At 44.3% G+C, this 12941-nt stretch overlaps 1 protein-coding gene across 1 annotated transcript in view; it reads left to right on the top strand.

Annotated features, from left to right (window-relative positions):
• Window positions 1-4761: 4761 nt before the first annotated feature.
• The window catches only part of LOC144151808 (sodium-coupled monocarboxylate transporter 2-like), an 89278-nt gene continuing 81098 nt past the window's right edge, over window positions 4762-12941 (top strand). The window contains exons 1-3 of the mRNA XM_077682942.1: window positions 4762-5337; window positions 9963-10028; window positions 11719-11770. Of these exons, the coding sequence (XP_077539068.1) occupies window positions 5005-5337; window positions 9963-10028; window positions 11719-11770 (451 nt within the window). The 5' untranslated portion in view covers window positions 4762-5004. The remainder of the gene's footprint in view (window positions 5338-9962; window positions 10029-11718; window positions 11771-12941) is intronic.

Genomic DNA, 12941 nt, shown 5'->3' with positions numbered 1-12941 from the left:
GACCGCAATGGTACCGGAATCTTGGAAGAACGCGAACATCATCCTAATCCATAAGAAAGGCGACATGAAGGACTTGAAAAACTACAGGCCGATCAGCTTACTGTCAGTCGTCTACAAGGTATTTACCAAGGTAATCGCTAACCGAATCTCTGCAACCTTAGATTTCAGTCAACCTAGAGAACAAGCAGGGTTCCGTAAAGGTTATTCAACAATGGACCATATTCACACGATCAATCAGGTGATAGAGAAGTGCGCTGAGTATACTCAACCCCTATATATAGTCTTCATAGATTATGAGAAAGCATTTGACTCGGTCGAAACCCTAGCAGTCATTCAGGCATTACGGAACCAGGGGGTAGATGAGCATTATGTAAGAATACTAGAGGTTATCTATAATGGGTCTACAGCTACCATCATCCTCCATAAGGAGAGCAGTAAAATACCTATAAGGAAGGGTGTCAGACAAGGAGACACAATCTCTCCAATGTTATTCACAGCATGCTTACAAGAAGTATTCAGAACGTTGGATTGGGAACAGGTGGGAGTAAGGGTTAATGGAGAATACCTCAGTAACCTCAGATTTGCTGATGACGTTGCCTTGCTAAGTAACTCGGGGGACGAATTGCAAAGCATGCTTTCAGCGCTGGGCGAACAGAGTAGAACCGTGGGCCTGAAAATAATATGCAGAAAACTAAAGTAAATATCAATAACCTCGGGACAGCACAGCAGTTTGAGATAGATGGCGAGGCAGTGGAAGTGGTAAGCGAATATATATACTTAGCTCAAGTTGTGACCCCAGATCCCAACCATGAGGCAGAGATAATTTGAAGGATCAGAATGGGGTGGGGTGCATATGGCAGACATTATCAGATAATGAATAGCAGCCTACCATTGTCGTTGAAGAAGAAAGTGTATGACAGCTGCATCTTACCGGTACTCACCTACGGGGCAGAAACTTGGAGGCTCACTAAGAGGGTTCAACTTAAATTGAGAACGACTCAGCGGGCAATGGAGCGGAAAATGATAGGTGTAACATTAAGGGACAAGAAGAGAGCGGAGTGGGTCAGGGAGCAAACTGGTGTTAAAGACATATTAGTAGAAATTAAGAAGAGGAAATGGACTTGGGCAGGGCATGTAATGCGAAGGCAAGATAACCGCTGGTCATTAAGGGTAACAGAGTGGATCCCTAGAGAAGGCAAGCGCTGCAGGGGGCGGCAGAAAGTTAGATGGGCAGATGAGATCAAGAAGTTTGCGGGGATAAATTGGTCACAGTTGGCACAGGACCGAGGTAATTGGAGAATAATGGGAGAGGCCCTTGCCCTGCAGTGGGCGTAGAGAGGCTGGTGATGATGATGATGATGAACATTTTGACAGGCTTCTGTCTGGTTGTGAAGTTACTGAACTGAGAGGTAATTGTAAACGGTGTGCACACACGGATTACCTGCCGAAGCAGAAGGCATTGTTCGAGGCCAGCAAAAGTGAAAGACTATCAATTCAATTCAATTCTTTATTTTCCTTTGAGAGGAGGGGGCTGGAGCTATAAGCTGCGAGTCCAGCTCGACAAAGGCTCCAGCCCCGTATACAGTGGCATCAGTGTCGGAGGTGCGACACGCGTCATAGGTAAAACATAATTGAAATAACCATTATACAAGAACAACACTCAACATAACGAAAAACATTTATTATACATACCGTAAGCAGAAATTCCCGAGACTGTTTTTAGGATAATATATAATGTTGCTAACAAACTCGGAAAGGCGTATTACAGGCATATTAAACACTCTTGCTGTTAACCAAAAGCTCAGGGGCATTTTATGCAACACAAGGGTATTGAGCATCAGAATAAAAAGGAGTCTGGAAAATCCAAGGAACACACTGATGTCAATAGAATATGTGAGTTCAGACGGTGATACACATTTGCTGGCAATGCAATTTAATATGCGAGTTGGGATGGGAAGTTACGTCAAAATTTTCTGAGTGCAGCCTGTTAAGTAGGACCGGCAGAATATAGGTTAGCGATTTGTGTCATAAGTTGTTCAAGGACGCAGCTGCATACAAGACGCAGCTGCAGTGTGGCCCCAGTCACCCCTGAAGAAAAAGTCGAGCGGGCTTCGAAACGTCTGGTTTTTGTCTATGTATTGGTTGAAGCATCATTAAATCTCAGTTCATACTATATATAGCAGGAAAAATAGTTAACGTAGGGCCCGCACTTAATCCTTTTTCAAGAAACTGCATCCACTGACCTTTCAAGTACTACGTCTTTCGCTTTAGACACCAAAACAGCTCTAAAGCAGACAGCACATGCCTGAAAGGCAGGCCAGTCCAACACTGTTCTATTCACCTAACTCGCGCTATTTCTCCTTTTTCTGCAGTTTCCTGCTCTGGTTTTTGTTTCGGGCTGTACTTTTACTGACTTCCAAACTGGATACCCTACTGGTATTGCTACTCGTTTCTGAGAAGGTTACTGCTGTTAAAGAAATACAGATATCCTCCCACAGGGGATAGTCTACAGCCTTTCGCTAACGTTTGCCAAGTAAATGCCCTATTTCACTTTCCCGCTCACATCTCACCCTCCTCCTTTCCCGTCGCGCTCCTCTCAAGGTAAGCACGCTGGAGGTTTGCTCAAGTCAATTTAAATTTACCGCGTTTAACTGCTCCAAGCCAGGTGCCTCGATGCCAGCGCAGCCGTAGGGTGGTGACGCGCGTGAATCGATGCACCTTACATCAACGTTTATAGAACCATGTTGCCTTACTCCACGTGCGTTCCAAGCGGAACGTGGAACCAATCTAGAGGAAGCTTTCGTAAGTGATGCCGTTTGATTTCCTAAAATGCGGTCAGAAGCAATAGTGATGCGGGCGACAGGAGGCGACAGAGTACATTTTTCGTGCAGTCGAACATAAAAATCAAGCATCCATACATTTTTCGTAAAGGAACACTGCAAATACCACATGTAATATTTTCTGCGTCATCTTTGCGTAATCTTTTGTTATTGTTCAGTAATGGTGACAATTCTGAACATTGCCACCGAATATAGACGTTTAGATTTTGCTGTGGATATAAACGCCTATTGGACAGCTTCTGTTTCACTTCAGCCGGGTTATTTAATCAAGGGACAGACAGACAGACAGACAGACAGACAGACAGACAGACAGACAGACAGACAGACAGACAGACAGACAGACAGACAGACAGACCGAAATTTTCCCTTTCAGTTAGCCCAATAAAGACTACCTTCTTTAAAAGTTTCATTTCGCCTCTTCCTTGTAAAATAACCCTTTGAGTTTGTAATGACAATCTGTTACACAATTTCGCAATGTAGCGGACAAAACAGTGACCCCGAGGAACGGCGACATATTCATTGTGACAAGCACTTTCATGATAGCTATCGTAAAATGTATTCCAGTGATCAGAGCAATTATACAATGACTGCGCTTGAACTAAAGCTTATTTTTACAAAATGTTAGGCTTACACCTTCGAGATGGTGACAGCTAACAATATGTTTTAGGTGACCAATTATACGAATTATTTGTAGCATTTACGTAAACACAGTAGGATGTTTTCCTCTGCTAGACCGCTGGTATCAATCTGTGGCAGAAAACGCCGGTATTTACACGAATCAGTACGCACGCCTAACATTAGGGCTTCACGGTCACCCTGACGGCGATTTCATAGCGAGAAATTCGATTTTAGTGCGTTTGGTGGTGGCAATACCGCGGCCGAATGCAAATATGGGGGCTCCGAAGGTGGCAATAAACCTTCCTAACTTCCGTTGTAAAGCAACTGCTTAAATAATTTACCTTGGGCTTGTCACTGACAGTATGAAAAACATAAATTGCTCAAGTTCACCATACAATATTTCAACCTGCATTTGTCACATTCCCTTTGTGCACGTTGTTGTCATTGTCCAGTTTAGCGTTTAAGATGCTTTGCTTCCGCTGCAAGCTGCGGAAGGAGATCGTTTTGCGTGTTGGATTGCAAAACACAGGCTTATCACACCGTGCAACGCCGTCTATTCGGGATGGAGCGAACAGCAGCCAGAAAACCATGTTTACTGCAGTATTATTACGTTACATATTCTTCCTATGCTTCCCTCCTCACAAGCAACTCTCACGAGTATCTATTCTAAATGTATGCGTGTCCGTGTTTACGGTTAGTTCCGCTTGTTACGCAGTTGCAACATCCACATGTTTGAGTGCACTGTTTTCGAAAGCGGTGAAACAGCAGACTGACCCGAAAGCACACAGAATAAAATTGTACAGATTGCTGGAAGCTTTTAGATAGTGCTTTGTATCGGAAAGGTGACGAGCCGAGTATTTCAGTTGGATGTCCTCTCGACATTTTTAGGCCACGTTGTTATAAACGCAGGTGCAAGCGAACGTGCTACAGCCAGCAACCTGGGAATCTAGGATATCGTGCTTTAAGCAATTGCGTCAAGTGTCCCCTACATGTGCTGAACGCGAGTACACGTGCTGGTTATCTCGAAGCTTGGGACGTATCTCCAAACGTCACGCATGAGGAATTCTGTGCTTCCCACTCAAGTTGAGTGACATGAGAATGCGACTGAGCTATTCCGCTTGATGCGACATTGTGCGCGACAATATCGTTCACGTACTGTGACATACATTCAGTCATTCGAAAACCTCGTTTCCAAAGCACCCAGGAAACGCGACGTTCTAGCACTAGGCCAAAAACAGTGATTTAATTCTGGCAGCGGGTGTGGGCTTATTATGAATTGTCTATTTGCCATGTAAGGCTACTTCCTACGTATAGCGTAAGAGAAAGGTGGGAAAGCGACAAGAAAAACGGGGCAGTAAAGAAACCAGTAACCACATCGTGAATCGTTTCCCCAGCAACAGTGCGTCAACGCGCCGTAAAGACCAAGGGAAGCTGCAGACTGTAGCATCTACCGATTCAGCTACCTGTAAGTCCCTCGCAGTAACGCAGCCGATGCTTACGGTTGAACCGAGGGCAGTAAACCGATAGGAAGTTTTGTGGGTTTAAAATGACTTCGGTCGTCGAGTATGCGGTGTTTGGGGTTATGATGGGTCTCAACCTCGGCCTTGGCCTCTATTTCTCGCTTCGCCTCAAAGCCCGATCTGCCCACACTCCGGCAGAAGTTTTCCTCGGCAGCAGAGCGCTGCGTGTGGTTCCCCTTGCAGCCTCTGTTGTAGCAAGCCTGATGTCATCAACGGGACTGGTTGGTTTTACTGGGCACCTCTATGCGTACGGATTCCATCTAATGTGGCACGGCGTCGCCTGCATTGTTATGGCTCCAGTCGTAGGTCACCTGTTTTTGCCAGTAATGTACGGTCTCGGCGTCACGTCTGTTTTTGAGGTGAGTTTTTTCGTTCTCTGTTTATCTGGTTGGGTAACAAATGAGCTGGGATAAAGGGGGAAATTGTGACTAGCACCACACGTGAAGCAGTTGGGTTTTTAAGGAGACTTACGCACTTTTTTAAGCTTTTCAACATATGAAATGGTTTCAGAACTTCGTCCGTCAGCGCCGCAAGTGCTTGTTGTAGGTGGCCATAAAATACTGTCGCCAAATATTTCCGTTTTACGTTCAAAGGTGAATTTAAAACACAATCCAGGCACTCTTCATTCTGTCCTAGTGCTCTTCAAAGTGCGGGGGTGTCTTCCATGCTTCAGTGACTTTAAAAACAACTATCGCACATAGTGACGACCTACCTTTCAGTTCTAGCAGCGTCTTTCAACAGCCAAGCCAACAAGAAATCACTGCTAAACGAGAGCCGTAAGTAAGTTGTAGTTGAGTTCGGCGAACGGAGTACCGATAGCTTTCAAACTTGTCCCCTGTATTAGATAACGAGGGAAGGGGTTTATGGCCTACACAATCGTGGTCAGTCACAGGCATGGCGAGGCGTTCTGAACATGACCGAAGAAGCGATAAGCATCAACAAAATTCCCCGAAGTCAGCCATAACAGTGGATCCAGACTCGAGTTGGATGCATGCATGCACTAGGCGCCTATAAACAGCCTCAATGCCTAATAAGGTGAGCAGTGTAGTTTAAAAAGGCCTTCAACCAGTCACGCGAAATCACTTTCCTTCACGTGTTTGGAAGCACTTCGAAACCTCTACTTGTGGCCAGCACTTACGCGGGACTGTTTCGTTGGCTACCCACACATCTTGCCATACCTACTTTGATTCGCGGCGTCTTCAAAAGCTTGAAGTATATTTTAATGCCGCTATCAAATGCGTCTACTGCAGCAACTGAAAACATGCCAGCTCTCACAAAAAAGCTTCTGTTACATTACAAACAAACCAAAAAAAAGTGGCGGGAGTTTTAGGCCACAGAGAAAAATAAAAAAAAGTTTGAGCAATCATTTATACTGAATGATGTTTCTAGAACACTCGCAATTGGTCCGGAAAATATGTGAAAACAAATCTGCCCACAGGACACGCTACAAGTGAATTTAAAATGCGAGAAAGTTGAGGAATGAATTTTGAACGGGACATTATTCCACCTTTGTTTACAATGATGGTTCACAATTACGGATTCTTGTTCACCGGTTAATTTCCGAAAGAATGTGGTGCGGTGTGGTTGAGTTAGTAATGAATATGCTTTCCCAACGTAATTCCTCGTTGCCAATGGGTGCATGATCTCCGTTCTTCTTGATACTAGGTCCTAAACGCATGCTGGGCGGAAAAAATGTAAGCGCACCAATCGCAGAAAAAAGAACGACGCACCAACTAACCCAACTTGCGGTACTGCTTCTCTGCATAATGTGCTGTAGGTTCAAACATATAGAACTGGATCGAAGTGCTTACACACTACACTGCCCATGTCTGCAATTTCAGAACCTTAAAATTGACGCATTTAGAAAGGCATTTTGGTAAACCTCTTTGTGTACGCACCGTTGTGGAAACATTCACTAAAGTGCCTAAATGTAGGGACTTTTTTTTGGTGTGCCAATGTCTGCATGTTACATGTAAGTATAAAGGCAATAAACGAGTCCTCTTCAATGCTGCAGAGGGGACGGTATTTCGTCATGTTGCAGTTTTTTCTCGCCATTTATTAGGCTTAAACAGCCTTTCCGCCATTTAGTGTATCTTACCTAAGGTATATTGAATACGCTGAAGAAGCTTCAATTTTTGAAACCACCCTATAATAAAATGCAAAAAAATGTATTTTGTGCGCTGGTTTGATAAGAAATCTCGTACATGACAATATCCATTCATACAATGGCACTGGAGAATAATCATGTCGCCAACACCAATTTCGCAATGTTGTTCAAAATGTTTAAAAGTTTTAATTACGAGAATTAAATTAATTACTTTTATTATTTGCTGCAAACGATACTAGAAAGGCTTCACAATCTCTTCCTAGAAATTTATCCAGAAGCGTAGACACCTATAAAGCGTTGTAATGCAAAAGCATGATGGCTTCTCGTAGAGACACGTGTCTAAGACTTGTGTAATGTTTGAATACAACAGAGTTGAGCAGCGACTCCTATGGATTAACAGCAAGCTCCCGGCGTTCCGCTCTCTTTTTCGCATCGTACGCCTCATCTGCCTCGGAGGTGTTGGCGTTCTTGCGTGGTCAAGGCGGCTCAGACCACGGAGAGTTTGGCGTCATGCATTACGTAGTTGCTCTTTATAAGACGAGTCCCGGAGTGGTTCAAATTACATCATTAACGTAAAGAGGAAAAGACGCCCGCCAAGAAAAAGCTGTAATTTCCAGTGATGAGGAACCAACTCGCCGAATATCAAGCAATTATACACTGCGCACCGTCCCATGCTCTGTTGTCACTTCAACGATGCGTCGTGCAAGAGACGGTTTTGACAACCGAGCTGTTTAGGCCGACACGAATCTGTCCGGCGTAAGCAGAAAGCCTGGACGGCGCGTGAGCGCCTGCCTCGCGGCGACCGACAGGCGTTCCCGGCGCAAGGCACCGGGCACGACCTTTTAGTGGGGCCACGGATATAGCCGAGAAATATAAAGTGACGGCACTGGGAATCAAGGATGTTAATTATGAGGTAAAGCGAAGTGTCGGGAATAACGCTGCTCGCCGCCAATTTTCAGAAAATGGGAAGCGTAGAAAACCAAATTCACAGTGTTTGCTCCAGCGCCGTGAGGCTGGTCAACAGAACGGCGGAACAATTCGGCTCCTTGCGAAAGCTTTCAGGCATGTAGGAAACAGTAGGGGTATATATTTAAAGATTTTAGGAGCACCGCCGGAGCCTCACCTTGCGGATCTCGCAGCATGGACAACGAAGAGGGGGCATTGTGAATCATGAAAGAAATAAAAGAACAGCTGCATCAGTACGATATCATTTTCTAAGCAGCCCACACAAGCAGAGTAATTTCCACTGTGTAAGCTAATTTTGATGGTCTCATCAGACACAGGGTTGCCGGCGTACACAAAAATCTTTTCGGAATGATCATGCAGTTGAGCTAGTTATGCAGCTATTCGATTGTAACTGGATCACTTCGTACTTGCATTGACACTGTGATCAAAAGCGATTACAATTGCAAAGCTGTTGAAAAAAAGCAAAGCACTAATAAGAAAGCAGTGGTTTGGTAAGGATCGTTAAAGAATGCGGTGTTTATAGAAGAAGGGCGTTGACGCAATGGATGTTTTAGAAAAGTTGTAGACGAAGGGGGAATAGTGGGAGCAAAACTACAAAGCAGCGGAATTCATTTTGTTTGCGTGAGGCCGGGAAACTACCCATGGTGCCTACCATGTCGACCAGGGATTTCACAACGTTTTTGTCAACAAGCGGGCCGGGAATGGTGACCTGGCGGCGAACGTGCCGCAAATTGGATAAACAATGCTCAACCTGGAATAGGCGTAAACGCCATTGAAGTGACAAAAACGTACGAAATGAGTCTTAAATGTCCGTGAGTGCACCGTAATCATTTCAAACTGTGGAGGAGTAAGTCACCATTACGCATACCGAATTTTCCAACTTTAAATTGTGTTAGGAAAGCGGCTTTTTCGCGGTCCATCTCGTCAGCTGCAATTTAGCAATACGGGGACAAAGATCAGTAGAGGAACCAAAGTCCGGCACAGAGAAAGCCAGCAAGGGCACCACAAGATGTGTTTGATCCAGTCAAATCTTCAGTTGATCGCTTCTTCTTTGCTCGGCGTACCTTGATTTAGAAGCCCTGAAATAGTGTGACGTGCAGTTTTCAAATGCGTCTTACAAACAACAGTCTGCTGACCACCAGTTATGCCATCGGAGTACACACTGATCACCATGGTCATCGTGCCGCCAACGACTCCTCTGCGTCGTGAAGTGAGCGTATGGTACCCTTTCCGAAGCGACGGCGTCGATCATAGCTCACAGCCTAAACAAGCTCTTGCAAGCCTTATCTAAGCTGTGGTTTTTCTATTTCAATTTCAAGAACGTAAAATATAGATAAAGGTTCCCGATACTTGAGAGTTGGCAGTTTGTTTGGTTTAAAAACCCAAATACTTTGCAATAAAGGCGTATACGCACTCAGGTAAACATGAAATAATCAAATTCAAAGGGGATAAGAAACACAGCCCCAGTGGCAACATTCGAAACCAGCTGGAAGCAACAAAGCGTGTCTCCTTTATCTTCGACCTAAGGCGGGTCCGTATTTTTTCGAAAACTCTAGCCGCTTATTTACCAACATGAGTTATTCCCTCACTTAATTTTTAAAGCACTACTTTCCTTTTGCGCCTTACACCTGAAATCGTAATTGTTACGACAGCGCACTGAAGATTTATTTGATGATGGAAGAAAGAAGTGGCACCAAAAGGGCGTAAACCATTTTATTGGTTTTTCGTTGCAAAAGTTTGCCACATGACATTTATCCTGTATTAAAGCACAACAGATTGATGGCTGGTGTGACGGGCGTTTCCTCTCAGCACTTTTATTTAATGAATTATAGCATTATTATTGGATATTTGAGCGTCGCGAAGACAAACCTTCGGAGTAACTCCTTGTTCATATCTTTTGTATCTTTGCAGTATATTCGTAAGAGGTTTAACTCTGCAATTTCATTAACAGCCTGCATTACCTACATATTCCTTACGGTGAGAAGCTTCCCACTTCTTTCATAAATTGTTTAATATGCCACCTAAATGAACATCAAGTTTGCAAAACATATAAATCTGGACATTTTAATATCTGCGCAGATCATATTAACACGTTTAGAAACAGCTTGCGCGAAATCAAAAACTCTTGGTGTCTTCCTAAAATATTAGCCCAAATGAAGCCTACGAAATGCAGGATCACGACAAATGTACTACAATTAGACACAGGAAAAGATGTAGGACGGGCACATAGCATACAAATGCTTATTCGATCGTTGATATAAGCTTACCAAAGTTTTATACTACGCGCAGCCCTGATGAAAATGTTGAATGGTCAAACCTAGGAAGAGAGAAAAACAGAAAAACAACGGGGGCTTTGAAATTTTTTTTAAAATATAAATGCGAAGGCCTCCTTGGTCTTCCTGTTAAACGGCTTACGAACTTTATTTTCAACTTTGCGGTTGCTCCCGTAACAACTTGCCCAGCCCCATGCATAATACTCTCCGAAGATCTTCGCGATCGCTATACATTACCATATAAATCCTCTTTGCCCTCATTGGTACAGTCAGGATCAATTTGAATATCATCGCGAGAGCACCGAGCAAGCAAGACCAGAGCGCCGTTCTGTGGCACTTCTTTTCATTCGGGAAGATGAGATTATGCTGCCCTCCCTCAGCCCTTGGCTGTTGCGTACAATTCGCTTGCCCCCTTCAGCAAAGGCCGACTGCCGCAGTTTTTTTCTTCATTCCTTTGGTGTTACGTATCCGCGTTTCGTTCCTCGGCAACCTGATAACACCGAAGATACCGCGGCATTGCGGCAGCAAATTAAAATTTTTTCACACAACAATGCCCCAGCATGCAGGCATAGTTACCCTGAGAAGGCTGCGTATTAGTGTGAAGTATGTTGATGACAAGAGAAAAGGATAAAGAAAAAAAAACGAGCTTGACCTTTATCGTTTCTGACGGCAGTGCGCGCACTGCCTGGAACAGCCATGAGAGAAGCAAACCTAGCATAATCTCGTGGTGGCTGCTGCTAAAAATTGCCACGCTAAGGCGCTGTCGTCGCGGTCGGTCGAGGCTCCCGCGATAACCTTCAAATTGATCACGACTGTACCTTTACAGGGCAAGGATCCTCGTATCACGCATGCGGCAGTAGCCTAAATTCCTCATGCGCACCTGTTGCCTTACATGCCACGCTGCGTCGCCCTTTCGAGATCCTCCCTATTACCGTGTTCCCAACTTCGTTATACAATTGCAAATAGCTCTAAAAATTGCGAACTTTGCCGTAGTTTCTACGCAGATTTGAACAAAATATCGTTTGCCCTATGCACCTATTATTACTTTGCTTGTTTTAAACAAGCTGCCAGGAAAGTTACAGAACGAAGCTGTTTCTTACAATAAAACAAATAAGACCAGAGTTTATGATTCGGAGATGTGAAACAAAAGCAGTGGTCAGGTTTTCTGTAGGACGTCGTATTTGCATAAAAAGAACCTAAAGAACTTCTTTTTCGAGCGTGATTTCTTATATTTTAACACAGAACGCAGTGAGATTTTAGGTTTTAAACTCGGAGATACAGCCCGTGAAGTGACAGTGAACAATGGCATGGTACAGTGTAATGACGCGTACGCGAAAATTACGAGCTGGTTTGGATTATCCCCCGCATTTATAGCATGCAGAATTTATTTTCAGCAAACCTTTGGTGCCTTATCAATTTTCGCAGCAAGCCTGACGATTGTCACAGGTACGTGCAAAACTATCAATCCTAAAAATTTTTCGTTTTTTTTTCAGTACACAGGGGTGGACCCGTGTAAGCGAAGAACACACATGCACTGGCGGGGTCCTATAGTCGCAACGCTAACGTTTCCTAGAAAATGCAAGAGCAAGTTAATTTGTATAGTTGAGCAGAATTTGTTTTGCTCTCTTTAGGATAGGGCAGTTTATAGTGGTCTTTATTGGGGTTGTTAGGTTACTAAGAGAGACGGGGTCATGGTGATGCGAAAGAACAACTCTTCAGTGGATCTTGTCAAGATAGTCTTCATGTGGCGGAATGATGCGAACTCTTTCCGTGAGTTTTCACCCCGCGTGTCAGACATACTTCAAAACCAATCGCTTTTATCTTAGCAACGGTCATGTAAAAAAATCTTTCAGGAAGCAACAGAGGGAATAATTGACAAAAGCGGGATCAACTAAACGTTACCAAAGTCCCTATTTCTCAGACGAAGTTTCCTGGCTTTATCTATAAGTGTGCCTGTCTTTCATCGCCTCTATAACTAAACCACGATACCTCTAGGTTTTGCTTCAAAGGGCACTCGGTGGCGGACATCAATGTATTTAGGCTCAATGTATTGACGGGTTCCAATTGGTATGACTTCCAGTTCGCAAACATTGTCAGTTAGGTTTTAGATAAGGGCGCCCTTAATTTCTCTAGTCTCAATGTGGTTGTTTTGCGAGTACTGTTCCGAAGAAACAAGCGGAACTCTACGCCTGCAAGCCACTTCGGTATGGCGTTTACTTTATCGCGTAAGGCAGCAATTTCTGCCGTAACGCTTGCAATATCAGCCTTTGGTCTGCACAAGTAATACTGCCGCAGTTCTTCAAAGGTGTCACTAACGTGTACTATGCTATGAGTGTCTTCCAATAGTCCTTTCGAAGTGCACGTATGTTGGCACGAAAATCTCGATCTAATGCCGTGCAAGAAGGTCTGTTTCTTGGCGCAACTCATTACTCAGATCGCGTGTCGTTGAAGCCACATTGGGAGCAGGTGCCGAGAAGGAGCTATGTACGGTCGAAACAAGAAAACAAACGTACGTTCTTATCGTGGACTAAGGCACCAGCGGAAGTATTCTAGCGCCCGCCGCGGGGCTGAGTGGCTAAGGCATTTTGCTGCTGAGTCTGAAGGCGAGGATTCGACT

The sequence above is a fragment of the Haemaphysalis longicornis genome, unplaced genomic scaffold, assembly GCF_048455015.1.
Source record: "Haemaphysalis longicornis isolate Haplotype H1 unplaced genomic scaffold, Haemaphysalis longicornis Haplotype H1 scaffold_9, whole genome shotgun sequence".
Lineage (NCBI taxonomy): Eukaryota > Metazoa > Arthropoda > Arachnida > Ixodida > Ixodidae > Haemaphysalis > Haemaphysalis longicornis.
The sequence above is the reverse complement of the archived record's forward strand: the minus strand, read 5'-3'. Positions and strand labels throughout refer to the sequence as shown.